General features: G+C 33.0%; 6 protein-coding genes across 6 annotated transcripts; 4 read left to right on the top strand and 2 right to left on the bottom strand.

The window, feature by feature from the left end:
• Positions 1 to 91: 91 nt before the first annotated feature.
• LOC11444364 (auxin-induced protein 15A) lies at positions 92 to 845 on the bottom strand. The gene has a single exon (XM_003607055.3). It carries the CDS (start codon positions 551 to 553, stop codon positions 272 to 274), a length of 282 nt encoding a protein of 93 aa, XP_003607103.1. The 5' UTR covers positions 554 to 845; the 3' UTR covers positions 92 to 271.
• A 355-nt stretch (positions 846 to 1,200) lies between these two features.
• LOC11445399 (auxin-induced protein 10A5) lies at positions 1,201 to 2,047 on the top strand. Its single transcript, XM_003607054.4, has one exon. The coding sequence runs from the start codon at positions 1,562 to 1,564 to the stop codon at positions 1,841 to 1,843; it is 282 nt and encodes a 93-aa protein (XP_003607102.2). The 5' UTR covers positions 1,201 to 1,561; the 3' UTR covers positions 1,844 to 2,047.
• Positions 2,048 to 5,909: 3,862 nt separating this feature from the next.
• LOC11445398 (auxin-induced protein 10A5) lies at positions 5,910 to 6,847 on the top strand. The gene has a single exon (XM_003607052.3). It carries the CDS (start codon positions 6,329 to 6,331, stop codon positions 6,602 to 6,604), a length of 276 nt encoding a protein of 91 aa, XP_003607100.1. The 5' UTR covers positions 5,910 to 6,328; the 3' UTR covers positions 6,605 to 6,847.
• A 1,004-nt stretch (positions 6,848 to 7,851) lies between these two features.
• LOC120580261 (auxin-induced protein 6B) lies at positions 7,852 to 8,436 on the bottom strand. The gene has a single exon (XM_039833836.1). It carries the CDS (start codon positions 8,289 to 8,291, stop codon positions 8,016 to 8,018), a length of 276 nt encoding a protein of 91 aa, XP_039689770.1. The 5' UTR covers positions 8,292 to 8,436; the 3' UTR covers positions 7,852 to 8,015.
• A 399-nt stretch (positions 8,437 to 8,835) lies between these two features.
• LOC11443609 (auxin-induced protein 10A5) lies at positions 8,836 to 9,642 on the top strand. Its single transcript, XM_003607050.3, has one exon. The coding sequence runs from the start codon at positions 9,006 to 9,008 to the stop codon at positions 9,456 to 9,458; it is 453 nt and encodes a 150-aa protein (XP_003607098.2). The 5' UTR covers positions 8,836 to 9,005; the 3' UTR covers positions 9,459 to 9,642.
• A 4,516-nt stretch (positions 9,643 to 14,158) lies between these two features.
• On the top strand, positions 14,159 to 19,014 carry LOC11442795 (transcription initiation factor TFIID subunit 14b). Its single transcript, XM_003607047.4, has 6 exons — positions 14,159 to 14,416; positions 15,146 to 15,234; positions 15,358 to 15,579; positions 16,102 to 16,289; positions 16,379 to 16,500; positions 18,721 to 19,014. The coding sequence occupies exons 1-6, from the start codon at positions 14,303 to 14,305 to the stop codon at positions 18,805 to 18,807; spliced, it is 822 nt and encodes a 273-aa protein (XP_003607095.2). The 5' UTR covers positions 14,159 to 14,302; the 3' UTR covers positions 18,808 to 19,014.

Genomic DNA, 19,014 nt, shown 5'->3' with positions numbered 1-19,014 from the left:
AGAATGCAGCCTATGTCATTCAGTGAAACAATTGACTTTGTTACTGAATTGTTATTGTACACTTCGGTAAATTTATGTTTCACCTTTGTCCTAGGGAAAAAAAATTTCTTCTTATAGCAAGTGCAATAAACATAAACATAGAGGATCAGCTTGAGTAGTCGAATTCGTTTTCATTAAACAAAAAATATATATATACTCCATAAATTCATCAGATGCCTAGTTTACAAAAAATGTCTCTACTAAACTATGTCAGACTCTTTTGGTCTCAGATTCATAGCCCATTGAAGCAAGAAGTTATATGTTGAAAGACATCTTCCGTGCAAGGAATGGTGAGGCCACCCATGGGATGATCATATCCAAACTCTTCCTCAACTTGACTCAGCAAGCCTTGAAATGAAGGTTGGCTCAAGTATGATACGGGGATTAAATACCGCGTCTGTTTCTCTCCAACATATACTGCAAGATATCCCTTTGGCACGTCCACAGATTTTGAAGCTGATCGGTTTGCAGAAAATGATGCCTTTCTGATGATACCAGGGAAACGAAAACCCATTGTTGTATGTGTTAAAACTTTAGAAGAAATGGTTTAAAAATAAAATAAACTTTTAAGCAAAGACCAAGTTTTTGAAATCTGAATGCTTTAGGATGTGAATGTTTTGTGTTGGTCCTAAATGCTTGTAGCCTTGAATATATATAGATGTAAGAACTAATTTTGAGAAACAGTTGCCTACTTGAATGATTGGTGAAGGAGGGGTATCCTATAGTATAGAATTAAAATTTAGGTTAGGGTCAAAGAATCTACAAGGAGGCAAGAGCATATATAAGATCACATGGTGTTGTCTTAGAAGTATTTCACAAAGACTAAATGTCATAACAGATAATACACCAACACATCACCCCACTAGAAAGTTTAATTGACCTTGATACTTAATTAAGAAGGCAGGGACCGCGAAGTTCTGTTCTGGTAAGCAAATATCATGATCTTGTGTTCAATATCGATTTTCTTTTTTCCTCCTCACAGTCTTTGTTTTTAAGCTATCAATCAGGTCCTACACAACCTTATAAGTTTCACATAAATATGATATATATTCAGTTGGTAGATGTATATTTGCTGCAATGTCAATTAGAAGAAACATGTGAGATGTCTAAAGCATGTCTACAATTGGATTATCTATACCCAAATGCAAGAAAAAACATCAGGTTTCTTTCACCATTGCATTGTCTCAAACTTCAAGTAGGGTTATTTGTTGGCCATTATCTCACAATGTGGGGTATGTGCATGCTCTTCCATTAAGCTTCCTAATCCTTGAAAAAATATGTATAGGACAATACCATGTGATCCCTTGTCCTTCACTTGACCCTATCACAGCTCACCAAATTACATTCACTGATTAATTGGTTTGTAGAGGCCCTTAGAAACTATATATACATTATTCCTTGGATTCTCAAATCAACATAAATCTTTTGCATTCTGAATTATAAGAATTCAAATATTTCTTTCTCATCCAATCCTCTGCCATCATCAGTATCTTTTTGTGAGGAGCCATACATAATAAAAACAATGGGTTTCCGCATAGCAAAGCTTATCAGAATGCCATCATTTTCCAAAACACAAGAGACTGCCAAGGGACTTGAAGTCCCAAAAGGCTATCTCGCAGTCTATGTTGGAGATAGAATGAGGCGGTTCGTGATTCCAGTATCATATTTGAGCCAGCCATCGTTTCAAGAATTACTAAATCAATCAGAAGAAGAATTTGGATATGATCATCCAATGGGTGGTCTTACAATTCCTTGCGGTGAAGATGCTTTCTTACAACTCACTTCTCGCTTAAGTGATTTGTAAATCATGCTAATGGAGATTAAGATAGATTTTTATTTTTTTTGGATACAGATTAAGATAGATTAGTTGAGGCTAATTTGCTCAGATGACAATTTTTTCTGTTATTAATATTTTTTTTCATTTTGTTTCTTCCATGTATCAATCATTCCTACGGAAACAAAATGTTCCCTCAATGATAATGTTATCACAACTCTTCAATTATTTTTAGTTTTTTCCAGATCTCAAGAAATTCTAATATATAGAACAGTATTAAAGTATCACAATCCGTTCAATTATATGAATTAATTCCAAAATTAAAAAGATAAGTTTATTGCGTAAATTTATTGATAAAACACTAAGAGAAAACACTCAAGTATGAGTGAAAAATCGGGCCAAGTCTGCTGTGCCATCCCGTTGAATCCGCAATTTCCAGCGAGACGAGTTGAAGTTCTGTGTTCCACTACTAAGTTGATCCGTGCCGTTTAACCCGCCAAAAAAACAAGACATGATCAAATCAACTCAACTAGTGTTAAATTCTTGATCCGCCCTGTTTAACCCGTCAGGATGAACCAAATCAACTGGTGTTAAATTCTTATTCTACCTGATTAACTGCAGGAGAGATTATTGCATCTTGTAAGACTATGGAGAGTTTTTTTATGCCAAAGCTGCTGGCACCAATCTATAACAATCTTCCGTAGCTTCCCATGTTCCTTTTATATCAAAGGGAATCATATCCTCAGCTCAAAATCAAATATATCAAGATTTTATTGCATCCTCTCTTTGTTGAAGCTTTTAATCTCGGTCCATGTTAGTACACCATCTTAGTGCAACCTGAATGAAATTATAATGTGACCATGATGTCATGAATTAATATAGCAGCATTGTGTGTTGACTATTGGCACTTGACAGAAATGTTCGAAGGGGTGAACAAGACAAAACATGCACTTAGAACGTATAAAAGTTTTACATTGTCAATCAATTATATCTCTTCATGTAAAGCTTAATATGTAAAACTCTTCCATAGTTTTTCATGTCCCTTTAGATATCAAGGGCAACAAATCTTCATAGGAGAAGTTGACTGGTTTAAGATTTACATTTACTAGATTCAAGGAGGACAGGTTACAAACCTGAGAATTAAGTGAATGGGCCTAACCAACTACCAAGGCATGTGGTTGTTTATAGGAAATTCCCAGCTTACAACAATTTCTTACCAGTTTGCAATTTAATTATATGTTGCATGGTAGTGCTTGTGCAGTTGGAAAAAGTGCGGTATTGATGAAGACTATACTGTTGCAAAGTGCCTCAAAAATGATTTTTAGCAAAATTCAGGATCGTGACATGATTTGTGTACCGTGTCACGATTTGGCAGGTAGTGAGCATGGTTCCTTGATGTGTTCAATCGTGACACGATTTTGGGAAAACGTGACACGATTTTCAACTTGTTCGGCACGGTTTCAGGATAAGGTTGGTCGTACCTTGGGTCGTACGCATCAACCGTGTCACGATTTGGGAAATCGTGACACGATTTTGTCCGGATCTAAACACTATATAAGCACTCCATGACCCATTTGTTGGGTAAGCTTGGTGAATCTCATGAAAACCAAAGGAGGGAACTTTTAGGGTTTTAGATACTAAAGGTTGAGGGTCTTTGGGTGAGGTTCAAAGCTTTAAGATGTGAATCTTGGAGAACCAAAAGAAGGGGCTCTTGGGAAAGGGGTTGGTGTCTTTTGGGGAAGATTCATGGGGTTGGGAAACACATGAGTGGAGAGTCTTTTTGGGTGAGTCTTGTAAAACCAAAAAAGAAGATCCTTAGTGAAATCAAAGACTAAGGGTTGGTTCTCTTTTGGGGGTTAGATTCTTGAGTTTTGAAACAATTGTAAACAGGGAGAGTGAAAATCATGAGTGTCTTGTTCATTGGTGAGATTGGTAAAATGTGTAGAAATTAGGGTTGTTCTTTGTGAGCTTGTTGAAGCTAATTTCTTGTAACCCATTTGTATCTCTTTGTAAAAACTCATTGATAGTGGATTGGAGAGATCAATCTCTCCCCCAGATTAGGTCAAGTTGGACCGAACTGAGTCAACAATCTTTGGTGTTGTTATCTTGTCTTTACTCTCTTTATCTTGTTTATTCTTTGGTTGGATTGTGGTTTTGCCATGCACTTGTTGTTGTTGCTTGTGGTTAATCAATTTTTGGTTGTTGGTTGCCACGAATCTAAATTTTATTGATGTGAAGTTTGGAATTGACCGAATTCACAACATATATTACAATCAAAAGGACTTTCCGTGCTATTCACAAAGTACTAGTCCTGCAAGCTGTTATGATAAAGAAAGCCATTGATTTTGACTGCAGAAGACATTATAACATGCAACCAATATTGAATTTAAACTTCTATCAGACCAAAATGACTAATAGTTATGTGCAAATAATGTTCCAACAATTAAAGAGATTTCCTTTAGCTGTCATAACGCCATGTTAGCGATACAAAATTTATTAGTACTAATCAATATAGAGATCAAAGAAAGGTGGACAAAAAAGTGAAAATATGAGATGTCTTGAAGAAAAAACAAGGTCGTTATTTCAGCAATGAATACGTAGGTGACACTTCAAGAAAAACTTGTAGTCATAAGACAGCACCATGTGGTGGTTCTTGAGCTGTTGTCTCTCACTAAGTAAGTACTAACCATTCAATTCTTTAGATAAGGATATCCTAACAGGAACCATATAATGAGGCCTATGTCATTCAGTGAAATAATTTCCCTTGTTGATGAATTGGTATTGTGTACTTGTTTATGAAAGGAATGTACTTCATGTAAGATTAAAGCTTTGGCACTCCAAAATTTTAATTTCATGTCTATATTATGTAGTAAAAAAAAATGGTAAATTTAGATTTCACCTTTTGTCTTAAGAAAAATAAATTTGATCTGCCCTTTGCCAAGAATATGTGTGTGCTCAATTCCTGCTTTGAAATTTTTCAGAATGCCAATTCATTTTTTGTCTTATAGCAAGCAGAATTACTCATATAATCGAATTTTGTAAGTTCTGAAGTGCAATAAACCAAAAAAGTAGAGGAGCTGCTTGAGTAGTCGAATTCGTTTTCACTAAACAAAATAATATATACGCTATATAAAGAATTTCAATCTAATGGTCTTTTTTCCCATCTTTACAATTTGATAACAGGCCTAGTTTACAAAAATGTCTCTAGTCTACTAAACTATGTCAGTCTCTTTTTTGTGTTAGATTCATATTCCGTTCAAGCGAGATGTTATGTGTTGAAAGACATCTTCTGTGCAAGGAATGGTGAGGCCACCCATGGAATGATCATATCCAAACTCTTCCTCAGCTTGACTCAACAAGTCTTGAAACGATGGTTGGTTCAAGTATGATATGGGGATCACAAATCGCTTTTGTTTTCCAACATACACTGCAAGATATCCCTTTGGCACATCCACAACTTTTGAAATTACTCGGCTTGCAGAAAATGATGACTTTCTGATGATACTAGGGACACGAAAACCCATTGTTGTATGTGTTAAAACTTGAGAAGAAATTGTTTTAAAATAAGATAAATTGTAGCAATAACAAGTTTTTGAAAACTGAATGCTTTAGGATGTGAATGTTTTGTGTTGGTCCTAAATGCTTGTAGCCTTGAATATAAATAGATGAAAGAATTCATATTGAGAAACAGTTGGCTACTTGAATGATTGGTGAAGGTGTATCCTATAGTCCTATAGTATAGGATTAGGTTGGGGACAAAGAATATACAAAGAGACAAGAGGATATATAAGATCACATGGTATTGTCTTGGAAGTCTTTCAGACTTTCACAAAGACCAAATGTCATGACAGATAATACACCAACATATCACCTCACTAGAAAGTTTAATTGACCTTGATACTTAATTAAGAAGGCAAGGACCGCAAACTTCTGTCCTGGTATGCAAATATCATGAAGCTTGTCTTGTAATAATATAAAATGTGGTTCATAGAGGCCCATGATCTTGTGTTCAAAATTGGTTCTCTTTTTCCTCCTCACACTGTTTCTGAGCTATAAATCAGGTCCTACTCAAGCTTTACAAGTTGCACATATATGTGATGTATTTAGCAGGTATATGTATATTAGTTGCCTTGTCATTTAGAAGAAAGATGTGGGAACAAACATATTGGATTAGCTATAGCAACAAACATCAAGTTTCTTTCACCAATCCACTGTCTTTAATTTTTCCTTAGTTGTGTTACAGAGTAGGGTATGTGCATGTTCTTCCATTTAGCTTCATCTAATAGTTTGAAAATGACTTCTATAGGACAATACCATGTGATCCCTTGTCCCTCACTAGGCCCTATCACAGCTCATCAAAATGCTTCCATTGGCTGATTGATTTTGTAGAGTCCCTTGGCAACTATATATACACCTATTCATTGTGTTCTCAAGCAACACAAGTCTTTTGCATCCTAAATTATCATAATTCAAATAAATCTTTCTCATCCAAATCCTCTAACCATAAAAAAAACAATGGGTTTCCGCATAGCAAAGCTTATCAGAAAGCCATCATTTTCGTCAACACAAGCATCTAGCAAGGGATTTGAAGTGCCAAAAGGCTATCTTGCAGTCTACGTTGGAGATAAAATGAGACGGTTTGTGATTCCTGTATCATACTTGAACCAACCCTCATTTCAAGAATTACTAAATCAATCAGAAGAAGAATTTGGATATGATCATCCAATGGGTGGTCTTACAATTCCGTGCAGTGAAGATGAATTCCAAAACCTCACTTCTCGCATGAATTGAGCTGTAGATATTATGCTAACGGAGCTTTAGATAGATTAGTTGAGGCTAATTTGCACAGAATGCAATTTTTTTCTGTTATGAATATTTTTTTCATTTTGTTTCTGCCATGTATTAATCATTCCTACAGAAACAAAATGTTAGCTTAATGAGAATGTTATGACAAAATATTGTAAAGTCATATTTTTTGGCTTTTACTAAACTTCAGCAAATTCTATGATATACAGCAGAATCATTAATTTGTTATATGAATTCATTCCAGAATCAAAAAGAAAATAAATTTATTTCTTAAATATATCTCCTTGAGTTCAACCACAAATTTATTGATCAAACATTACCAAAAGACACTTCAAGTTCACATCATGAATTTAAGATCATAATATGCAACTGTTCTGTTCTTGACTGTATTGGAAAGGCCGCAGTAAATTACTTGTGTTTCAAGGTTACTAGAATAATAATTTTGGTTCTTTCTTTTATTTATTTGTTTGTTGTTTTATTTTTTAAAATATTAATTTTCAAATGTTGAGTGTCAAGAGGTTGGTCCACTTGGTAAGAAGTTGACACATTCCCCACAATGACATGTGATCGACTCCTTCTGGCGTTGCAAAGACCTCGTTGGTGAGTAATATATAAATATATTTGTCAGCGTTTTCTGGTCTTTGAGACCTGACCTTAGTGATCCTCAGGACCCAACTCACCTAAACTTATATATATGGCCATTATTCGAGCAATAACTACGTTACAAACTCATCTGTCATTATTCTAAAATCTATTGTGACTATTGTGAAAATCTATAAGACAACACCATGTGATGGTTCTTCAGCTGTTATCACTCATATAAACTACTCAGTAATAACCATTCAATTCTTAAGATAAGGATATCCTAACAGGAACCATAGAATGAGGCCCGTTATATTAGCAGAATAATTGACCTTGTTACTGTCATTGTTCTTGTTCACTTGCTTATGAAAGGAAGCTGCCTCATACACGATTAAGGCTTTTGCACCACAATTTTAATTTCATGTATATATATTATGTAGTTTAAAAAGGAATTAATTTTTGGTAACTTTATTTTTCACCTTTTTTCCTAGGAAAAATATTTTTGCTCTACCATGTGTTCCACTTCTATTCCTGCTTTGATTTTTTTTCCTTCAGAATACCAAGTCATTTTTTAATTATAGCAAGCAATATTACTCATATAGTCCTATTTCTTAAGTTTCTAAGTGCAATAAACCAAAAACATAGAAGAGTTACTTGAATAGTCGAATTCGTTTTCATTATAACAAAAAATATTTATATTCCATAAATTTGTCAATCTAATAGTCACTTTTTCCCATCTTTACAATTTCATTAGATGCCTAGTTTACAAAAAAATGTCTCTACTAAACTATGTCAGTTTCTTTTGGTGTCAGATTCATAGCCCATTCGAGCGAGATGTTATATGTTGAAAGACATCTTCCGTGCAAGGAATGGTGAGGCCACCCATTGGATGATCATATCCAAACTCTTCTTCAGCTTGACTCAATAAGTCTTGAAATAATGGTTGGTTCAAGTATGATATTGGGATCACAAACCGTTTCTCTCCAACATACACGGCAATATATCCCTTTGGCATGTCAACAGCTTTTGAAACTGCTCGGTTTGCAGAAAATGATGCCCTTCTGATGATACCAGAGAAACGAAAACCCATTTTTGTATGTGTTAGAACTTAAATTCAAATGGTTGTAGGAAGACTTGTAAGCAAGAAGCAAGTTTTTGAAATTAAAATGGTTTAGGATGTGAATGATTTGTGTTTGTCCTAAATGCTTGCAGCCATGAATATATATAGATAAAAGAATATTGAGAAACCATTGGCTACTTGAATGATTGGTGGAGGTTTATACTGTAGTATAGGATCAGGATGGAGTCATGGAATCTACAAGGAGACAAGAGCATATATAAGATCACATGGTATTGTCTTAGAGGTCTACCCTACCATAAAACAGACCTATTCATGGAATAGAAAGTTTAATTGACCTTGATACTTAATTAGGAATGCAAGGACCTCAAAGTTCTGTCCTGGTATGCAAATATCATGGAGTTGGTCTTACAAAAATAAAAAATTTGGTTCATAGTAGCTCAAGTTCTTGTGTTCAATATCGGTTCGCTTCTTTCCTCCTCACACCGTTCCATCACAAGCCTAACAAGTTGCACATAAATCTAAGATGTGAGATGTCTAAAGCATGTCTACCATTGGATTAGCTATACCCACCCAAAATGCAAGAAAAAACATCAGGTTCCATTCACCATTGCATTGTCTCAAATTTTAAGTGGGTTATATGTTGGACATTATTTTTCAAAGTAGGGTATGTGCATTTTCTTCCATTTATCTTCCTAATCCTTGAAAACAATTCCATGTGATCCCATGTCACTCACTGGGCCATATCACAGCTCATTGATTAATTGGTTTGTATATGCTAGCAACTATATATACACTATTTCATTGGACTCTCAAGCAACACAAATCTTTTACATCCTAAATTATCATAATTCAAATTTTCTTTTCCCAACCAATCCTCTAACCATTAAAAAGACCATGGGTTTCCGCATAGCAAAGCTTATTAGAATGCCATCATTTTCCAAAACACAAGAATCTACCAAGGGACTTGAAGTCCCAAAAGGCTATCTCGCAGTCTATGTTGGAGATAGAATGAGACGGTTCGTGATTCCAGTATCATACTTGAACCAACCATCGTTTCAAGAATTACTAAATCAAGCAGAAGAAGAATTTGGATATGATCATCCTATGGGTGGTCTCACAATTCCTTGCAGCGAGGATGAATTCCAAAACCTCACATCTCGTTTGAGTGAACTGTAAATCAAGCTAATGGAGATTAAGATAGATTAGATTAGGCTAATTTGCACGGAAGGCAGTTTTATTTTTTTCTGTTACAAATATTTTTTCATTTTGTTTCTTCATGTATCAATCATTCCTACAGAAACAAAATGTTCCCTTAATGAGAAAGTTATGACAACATATTGTTAAATCATTTTTACCTTTATCTAAATCTCAACAAGTTCTATGATATATAAAGCAGCATCATTACTTCCTTAAATGAATTCATTCTTCAATTGAATCAAAAGGAAAATAAAAGCAGTGCTTAAAAATAGCTCCTCGGGTTCAACCACAAATTTATTGATCAAATAATATTAGAAGTTACTCCAAGTTAAGATCATGAATTGGAATGACTGCGTTAAGTTACTTGTGTTTCAAGGTTGCTAGAAACATTTCGTGCGTATCAGTCAAAAAAAAAAAAAAATTGAAGAAAATTCCAGAGTAAAGTTATGTGTAAACATCTCTAATATATGAGATTGAACAAGGTTTTAGATTTAATATCGTTTAACTTATCTTGTCAAAAAGTTGGATTTTAATATTGAATCTGAATATATATGTTGCATAAATAACTTAAGTTATTTTTTTTTGGCTTAATACATCATTTGGTCTCTTAACTTAATTTTAGTTTTCAATTTAATCCCTAACTATAAAGTGTCTCAATTTGGTCCATAAATCTTCTTCCGTTTACCATTTTGGTCCTCTCCATTGTGGAATACCCATGAAATTTAGTTCCAAGGAAACACAATGGGACAATAGACAGAACCCATAATTCAAGCCCTAATTCCCAAAATTCTAACCCAAACTCAATTCCAGAACCTTCAAATTATAAGAATTGTGGTGTAATTTAAGAAGAAACTAATTTTAGATCCTTCAAATTATATTCTCTCTTGTTCAAATTCGGGTTCTAATTGATGTTGAATTCGTGGAAGCCAGGAATTCATGATGTTGAAGGGATGAATTGATGAATCTGAATTTTATGTGTTGGTTAAATATTTGATTTTTCTGGAATTTTTTAAGGTATATTGTATGAATATTGATGGATTTCATATGAATATGAATAAATGGTGTTTTTTTTTACAAAGCCTTAGCAGTTAACACCTTTGGTCTTGGAGGGATTTAACCAATTATGTTTTATGTTCTTCCCTTGTCATTGCTGGGCGCTTTTAGTCATGTTTTTGTTTTGTTTTGGTGGCTTAGGCAGAGGCGGAGCCCCTCATGGGCCAAGGTGGGCCATGGCCCACCCCCAATTTTTTTCTTCTTATTATATATATTATGTTTTTGTAATTATATGATGATTGTGTAGCATGTTGTAGTGGTTATGAGTCTTTTTGCCAAGTCTTATGTGCTAGGTTCAACTCTTATCAAAGCCATTTTCATTACTCTTTTATTTTCTTTTGTATAAAAAAAAAAAAAAAAAAAAGCATTCAAAATTGTTAAAATAATCCTTTTTTTTTTTCTTACTTAATCCTTTCTTTCTTTAATAAAACATAACTCCTTTATTCAATTTAAAATAATCTTTTCCTTCCTTACTCTTATTTTTGGGTACAATTGTCTCTTTACTCTTTTATTTTATTTTTTTTAAACAAAGGGAACTTCAACTCTTTTTTTGTCAAAAAAATTCTCTTTTAAAACACATAACATATTTTTTATATAAAAGAGGACCTCAACCATCTTTTATAATGCATAACATATAACATAAATGTTAAAATATCCTTAAAAAACATGATATCATAAAAATATTTAATTGTATAAACATTATTTTTTAGGTAAAAAAATATACATCCTAAAAAATAAGGTAAAAAAAATACTATATTCTTTATTAAATTAAAATATATTTCATTATTGTACTTGATTATAAGTATATTTTCTTATGTAATGATCTTTTTTACATTAATATATATGTCATGAGTTTTATTTTAATTTTTTTTACTCGATCGTTTGATTCAATTCGATTTAATACCTATACATCTGTTTATTGAAGTCGAGTCATTTAATTCAGTCGTTAGGTTCAATGACCTAGTTGTTCGATCAATTATCTTGTACTTTATTAAGGTTGATAAACGGTTCAGATTTTAAAATACCGGTTTGAATTATATTCAACAAATAACAAATTTGTAGTCATTGGAACTAACCAATGATAAAATGTACTTGTAAGAAAATTAAGCTCCATCACTATTTATGGTCCACCCTAGACTTTTTTTCTAGCTCCGCCACTGGGCTTAGGGGAAGACGTATTTCTAAGGTCATGCTGTTGGGAGTTTTGGTTTTTGCTTGGGCAGGCCATTGTGTAATTTCTGGATTTTGGTTGTATTATGAGGCGTTTTCAGCCATGGTGCCATGGTAACCTTTTAATAAAATTTTGTTGTTCAAAAAAAAAATATGAAGAAGTGGTGGAAGGAAGAAGATAAAGAAAGGGAAAAAATTAGGTGTTGGTGGTTCAGGGTGGTACATAATAGACCTGCAATCGAATGGTCGAAAACATATTAAAAATATTAGATATTAAAAAACACACGGACGTGACCAAAATGGTAAACGGAAGAAGATTTATGGGACCAAATTGAGACACTTTATAGTTAGATGACCAAATTGAAAACTGAAAATAAGTTAAGGGACCAAATGATGTATTAAGCTTTTTTTTTATAAGGAATAAATAAGTTTTGCTAAAAAAAAAAAGGAATAAATAACTTGATTTTTTTGTTTGGAATATTTTATATATGTTTAACTCAAAAGTGAATTGTCCTCGTGAACTTAGCTTAGTTGGTTGAAATAATGCATAAAATATGTAAGGTCGGGGTTCAAACCTCGATCAATACCAAAAAAATACTTTATTGTTAGGAAAAACGACTATAGGGTACATAAATAATTGAAGAGCTATGCAAAGGGACGGGAAGGTTCACATGATATTGTCTAGGACGTCTTTTATCAAAGATTTAGAAATTATACATGGTTTGAATTCACCACCATTTGATGTACCCACCACTTGAATTTTGTTAACAAACAAAGAAACCTGATGCTTATTGTAGTAGCTAGTTTTTTTAGAGGAGTGTTATTTAAACAACTATTTTATTGATAACTTTTGGAACAACCATAATTTACAAAAAAAAAAAAAAAAAAAAAAAGTATTTGCACGAAAATCAAAGCAATAGAGAGAGATAAAGTAAAAAGTAATGTAAGTATGAGAAAGAAAGTTGTCACAAAGTTGTCGCAAAATAGATGTTCAAATATCATTTCTCTTTTTTTATGAGAAATGATATTTATACATTCATTTTAGTATAATTTTTAGACAACTTTCATTGTCATATTCACATTATATTCTTATTCTCTCTTTTTCTTTCTTTTTTTTCTATTGTTTTTGACCAATAAAAAGGAAGAACAACAAGGTTGTACCACAAGTTGTCTCAAAAGGGTTGTACAAAGATCATTACTCTTTTTTTATTCATTTCTAAACTCGCTTGAGTCAACTCACTAGCTTGTAAATGATAGGTTTTTCAAACCCCCTAAATGTTACTCCCTCCATTTCAAAATACATGACGCATTTTTGCAGTGTGAACTATTCACATAACTTACTTTGACCCTACTTTTTAACTAATATATAAATACAAATATTAGCATGTGTAAGATGTTGTTTGAGTTGTCTCGATAAATACTTTTAAAATATTAAATTCTTATAATTTTTTACTTTAGATAATTAAAATTTTTTACTTTAAATATTAAAGATATTAACAATCAAAGTTATGCATTGCATGTGTAAAGTGGTTGACAACGACATTTATTTTGAAACGTAGGGAGTAACTGCCAAGATTACTAGGACTAGGATAAGATTTTTTTGACAATATAGCATATTATCTATGTTGATTGTGGCTTATACGCACAGAAGAGGGAGGTAAGGGGCAAAGAGCCTAGCATGTTGGAATGACCTTCCCCATTGCTCTTTTGTTTGGCTCAAATGTGCGTTAGACCCAACAGTGTTTGTCGGGAGTGCAAGGGGTGATCGCCTATGGTTTAGGAGTATTGTTGTAATATGTATGTACTGTAACATTAAGTCTAATTCACTCAAGTAATAATACAGGACTATAGCTTCTCTACAGTCGCAGATGTAACACTTGGCCAAATTGTGTAATCAAATAATTGTGTTTATTGTCTTGTGATTCATTGTTTCGTTATTCTTATGTTACTAGCTGATGCTATAACAATATTTGGATCATAGTCAAACAAGATAATTGCGACAACATAAGTAAACACAAAGAAAATAATGGATCATCTAAACAAACTTCTTCTTCTAGGTCATCGATACATGCCTGACATTTTAATATGTCCTAGGGTGAATCAAACTTGCCTGAACAGAATGGACAAATCTCACTAAGGTACTGTATAAATTGATCGATTCCTTCAAACTATATTGACCTAATATAGAGAACATGGTTCTCGTGTTGTTGTAAGTTTCATCTGGGTGAACCAAACATGTCCATCTGAGTCAATCAACAGACAACTATACTCAACACTAATCTCTCTTCTTGTGTCAGTAAAAAAACATAAAACAAGGAAAAGAAATCAATCAAATCACAAAGAGAGAGAGAGAGGGGGGGTGTTATAATTCAAAACGTGTTTTAAAGAGAGTAAAACATTCAGCTGGCCCATTAAAAACGCAATTTCAACGAGCCCATTCAGGTTTCAGTCCCAGCCCGTTAACCAATCGTCACCGACGCACGTTTAACACGACGTCGTAACACGCAGAAACTGCACCGTGTAATTTTCAGACAGTGACGAACCCTAGAATCAGATTCTCAGATTCAGATTCGATTTCCGTGACGAATTCATAAATTGATATGCTCAACACCTCATCTTCCAAAAATCACGATCAAGATCAGTCTCAATTAAGTGGTCCCACCCCTAATTCTCACCCAATCAAAATGGGCAAATCCGAAGACAATGATAAGAAGGTAACCTTTCTTTTGATTCTGATTCGGTTAAAATCTCATAATAACGGTTTTTACAACCATACCCTTTTTTGGTGTGCATAAAGTTTGCAGCTTTATTCAAATTTGAAAGCTTTGATTTGGTACAATTTTTTATGACACTGCAATAACCTTGAAATCAATCTGTAGAATGTTAAATTTGAAAATGATTTTTGAATGCGAAGAGAAATTTGTCTATTTACTGAAGTAGAATCTCTTATTGATAATGAGCTTGATTGAATTGAATCATTTAAGCTTATTTACTGATACAAACATTTGTGATACTATTTGGGAAGAGCTTATAGAAATAATAGCTTATAGCATTCCTTATGATGTTTTTAGCTTATTTCAATAAGCTTTCCTGAATAGTTTATGAAAACAACTTATATGCAAATAGTTTGCCTTTATTTTATCTTTTACTATAGAAATAGTTTATGAATAAACACTTATATTACTGTAAGCGTTAAATTAATTTGTTTATTCAAAGATTTTTTGGTCTTATCTATTGAGGTAAACACTTTTGGGTTTGGGAGAACTGATCGAAACAACTTATAACATTTTCTTAAGCTATTTTCAGCTTATTTATATAAGTTTTCCATGATAGCTTATTGAAAACAGCTTATAGTTTGTAGCTTATATGCAAACAATTTGTCTTTATGTTATCTTTTGTTACATTAAAAGCTTAATTAATTGCTTATATTACTTTTTGTGTAGAACTCGGGTAAGAAACTCAAAGATGTAGAAATTAGTGTTCCAATAGTATACGGGAACGTATCATTTTGGCTTGGCAAAAAAGCTAGTGAGTAAGTAACTTACATTGCATCCTTCAATTGTTTTTTTTATTAATTAATAAATGTATTGCTTAAATGGGTTTTTCCTTCACACAAAAAAAATGTACTAAGGTGACAATATTTATGTTATACAAGGTATCAATCACATAAATGGACTATATATGTTCGTGGAGCATCCAACGAGGATCTGGGGGTTATTGTAAAGCGTGTTGTTTTTCAGTTACATACTAGTTTCAATAATCCCACAAGGATTGTGGATGCACCTCCTTTTGAGTTGTCAGAGGCAGGATGGGGAGAATTTGAAATTGCCATCACACTTTATTTTCACAGCGATGTTTGCGACAAGCCTGTGAACTTGTGAGTCGTTTGATGTTGTTTTTGATTTAGTCTTTGGTTGCCTGTTTATGGGGCAAATAAAGTTTCTTTACCCTTTTGTGTGATACTGTACTCTCTTGCTTCAGTGTAGAGGTTCAAAGTTGCTCAAAAGTAGGGAAAATCTCAAATAGTGTTTTAGGTCCTGTTTGTTACATATCGCCAACAATGTGCTTTTGTTTTGTAAAGTCTTGTGGTACTGTGGCTCTATGCCCTGCTAAGTTCGGTTAGATTGAGTTAGTAGTTTGGTTTGCTTTTGTGCCACATTTTATTAATAATGATAAGCTTAAATGATTATAAAACAACTAATATCTATCGTGTTATGTTTTTATTAGAGCATGCAGTTATACGATTCCAGTGCTTGAAAATTATTCATTGATATACTACATGACCATAGGTCTATTATTCTATTCACTGGTATAAATCATGCAGATTGCAAACCATATTTTGTGAATGTCAAAATAATTTCTGAATCTTGTTTTTTATTGAAGTGTAATGTATATACAGATATCATCAGTTGAGGTTGTATCCAGATGATGAAAGCAGTTCCTATTCCACAAAGAAGCCTGTTGTTGTGGAATTTTATGATGAGGTAGTTTTCCCCGACCCCTCTGAAGCTTTTTTAGCTCGTCTGCAGAATCACCCAGTTGTGAACATGCCAAGACTACCTGCTGGGCTTACCTTGCCTCCTCCTAGTATGTTACTCTGCAATTGCCATAGTCACCTGCGGCTTTCATTTTTCCACATTTGAGTTTAATTAACGTTACATTATCTATAAATGCAGTTCCGATCGAAGATGCTAGTAAACGGAGGAGAGGTGACACTAAAGATAATCCCTTAAGCCAATGGTTCCTGAATTTCTCAGAAGCAGATGAACTCTTGCAGCTGGCAGCAGCTCGTCAGCAGGTATGATTGACATAATATCATATTTAAAATATGTAATATTTGTGGAAGTCGAAATAGTTGTTGTTGCCATGATGATACATTTATTTGAATTTGAATCAACAATTTACGGCAAGTATATGGTTGCATCCTTACTAATAATGAAGTCTGATATCATACATGTACACGTGTTTGGCTCTTTATCACCCTAGAAATGTCGATTGTACATGAGTGTGATAGCATCAAGTTTTATGATTTTGTTCTAAGTATTCTTCTCCACACTCCTAAACATATAATCAAGAATCGTCAGTTAAAGATTCAAAACTTCTGTTCTACAATTGAAGTTTATTTTTGTTTACGTGATGCTTATGGGTTATGGCCCACTTTTGTGATTATTAGTTGACTCAGAATAATTATGCCTTTGTCTTAATTAGAATAGAATGCATCTCATTTTTCTTAAATAAGATTATTGGTTGTAGTTACCTGTGCATGTAGAGGATTCTTGTTTGTGACTAAATGGTTTTATTCAAAATATTTCATAGTTATCTTGTACTATCTCTTGTGCTTGTTCATCATTTAAGGATTTGTTTCTGGCATCCATTATCATCAATATATTGTGGATTAGATTGTTCTAATAATTTCTATGTGGGGCATGAATGTTCAGAGTGTATATCATAATGCTATTTTATACTAATAAATATGCTTAAATAAACTTCTGGTCTTGGTAATAGAAGCTTTTCAGCTTTGTTCCTTACAAAAAATTGTGTACTTCTATATGAAGAAAGAAAAATCTATTTAATCTTAGTTATTTAGGATCCCTCCATTACATGGTCAGGTGGCTGATAGTGACGCGATTCCACCTTACTTTTACATATGGTACTTATTTGTTCTTTATTTAAAATTTATATAATATTTGTATAAATAAACAAAAATAGAAATTAAAAAGTTAGTTTAACTAGGGTTAAAAGTTAGAATTTGCATATGCAGTGTACATATATCTGTTAGTCCTCTTTGTATAGAAGTGTAATAAAATCAACCTTTATGAGTTTGGTCCAATTTCACTATATATTTAATGGAAAACATCTTTCCTAAATATTTTCTTTGTTCTTCGTTCATAATATATAATGATGACTTATCAGTCAAAACTTTTGTTCTGTACTTCAACTCTATTTTTGTTTGGACGATGCTTACGTCCAATTTTGGGATTTGTAGAGTTAAAAGAATTGTCTTTGAATTATTAGTGCAAATTTTACTCAAATAAGATTATTGGCTGTACTGACCTGTGCATGAGAGGAATTCCTGTTTGTAACTAAATGATTTAATTCAACTTCTAAAGAAAGAGCTTGTTCTTCATTGAAGAGTTTGCTTTCTGTCATCCTTTATTATCTTTCATCAATTTACAGGTCAGAGAGAAAGACAGAAAAGACATTGTACATGCAAATTAACATTATTTCAGTTTTATGTAATAGCTATCTCGTACTATCACCTGTGCCTCTTCATTAAAGGATTTGCTTCTGACATCCATTATTATCAATTGTGGGTCATGTGTGTTCTAATAATTTCTATGTCGGGCTGAATATTCAAAATGCTTATCATAATGCACTTCTAAATAATATATACTAGTAAGTCATTCTAAGTCATAAGACCAAAGATATACTGTTTCCATGATTTATTTTTTATTTCTGTGATCATGCTTTATAGAGGAACTTATTTTCTCCAAATCATTGACCATGTTCGGTATGCTAAACTCTGTGTGATGGTCCTTTTCCTTGTATTTTGTTAATAAGCTGTTGTCATGTTGATTGCTCGAGTTGGGTCCATTTGGGTAAACAAAGTAGTAAAGTGCTTATCATATAAGCGTTTATGAATAAGTTAATTCTATCATCGAAAGGGAAATGTGGTTAAACTACTTAGATACAAGGTGTATGTTTTCAAAAATCAAAGGCTATTGTGTATAATTTACTGAAACAAGTCGACGAAAATAGTGTATGGACAAGTCATAAACTGTTTCATGAGTTAACTCAAACTACACAAGTGCTTATGTTATAAGATAAGCTTAAATAAGCTAATTATTGATGCTATGTATCCCCATTTGCGGAAGTAGATACATGCTGAATAATACTTGTTGCACAAATTATAATATGCTTTACTCTTTGTTGAAGACTTTGAATGACACTGTCATCTTAACCTTGTGAGAAAACTGTGTTGCCAACTGATAGTTATTTCATCTTTTCCTTGGCGTAGGTTCAAGCTCATATTTCAAAACTCAAACGACAGATTAGTTTGATCGATGGACAGCATAAGCAGCTTAAATCTTCTCCTGACCAATAGATATATAATTAGAACTTTGAGATGTATTTCCTCTTCAGTTGTATTGTAACTTATTTCATTTTTGTCTGGTGTTGAAATTGTATAACATTAATTTTCCTTAGCCAATAAACCCAAGCAGCAAATCTGTATGATTTAATAATAAAAGATTAAAAAAATTAATTTTTTTTTGTTTATTATAAATGTTAATCCTGTGTAGTAGCTGTTATA

This window comes from Medicago truncatula, chromosome 4, assembly GCF_003473485.1.
Source record: "Medicago truncatula cultivar Jemalong A17 chromosome 4, MtrunA17r5.0-ANR, whole genome shotgun sequence".
Lineage (NCBI taxonomy): Eukaryota > Viridiplantae > Streptophyta > Magnoliopsida > Fabales > Fabaceae > Medicago > Medicago truncatula.
Note: the sequence above shows the minus strand (reverse complement) of the source record. Positions and strands in the feature narration are given on the sequence as shown.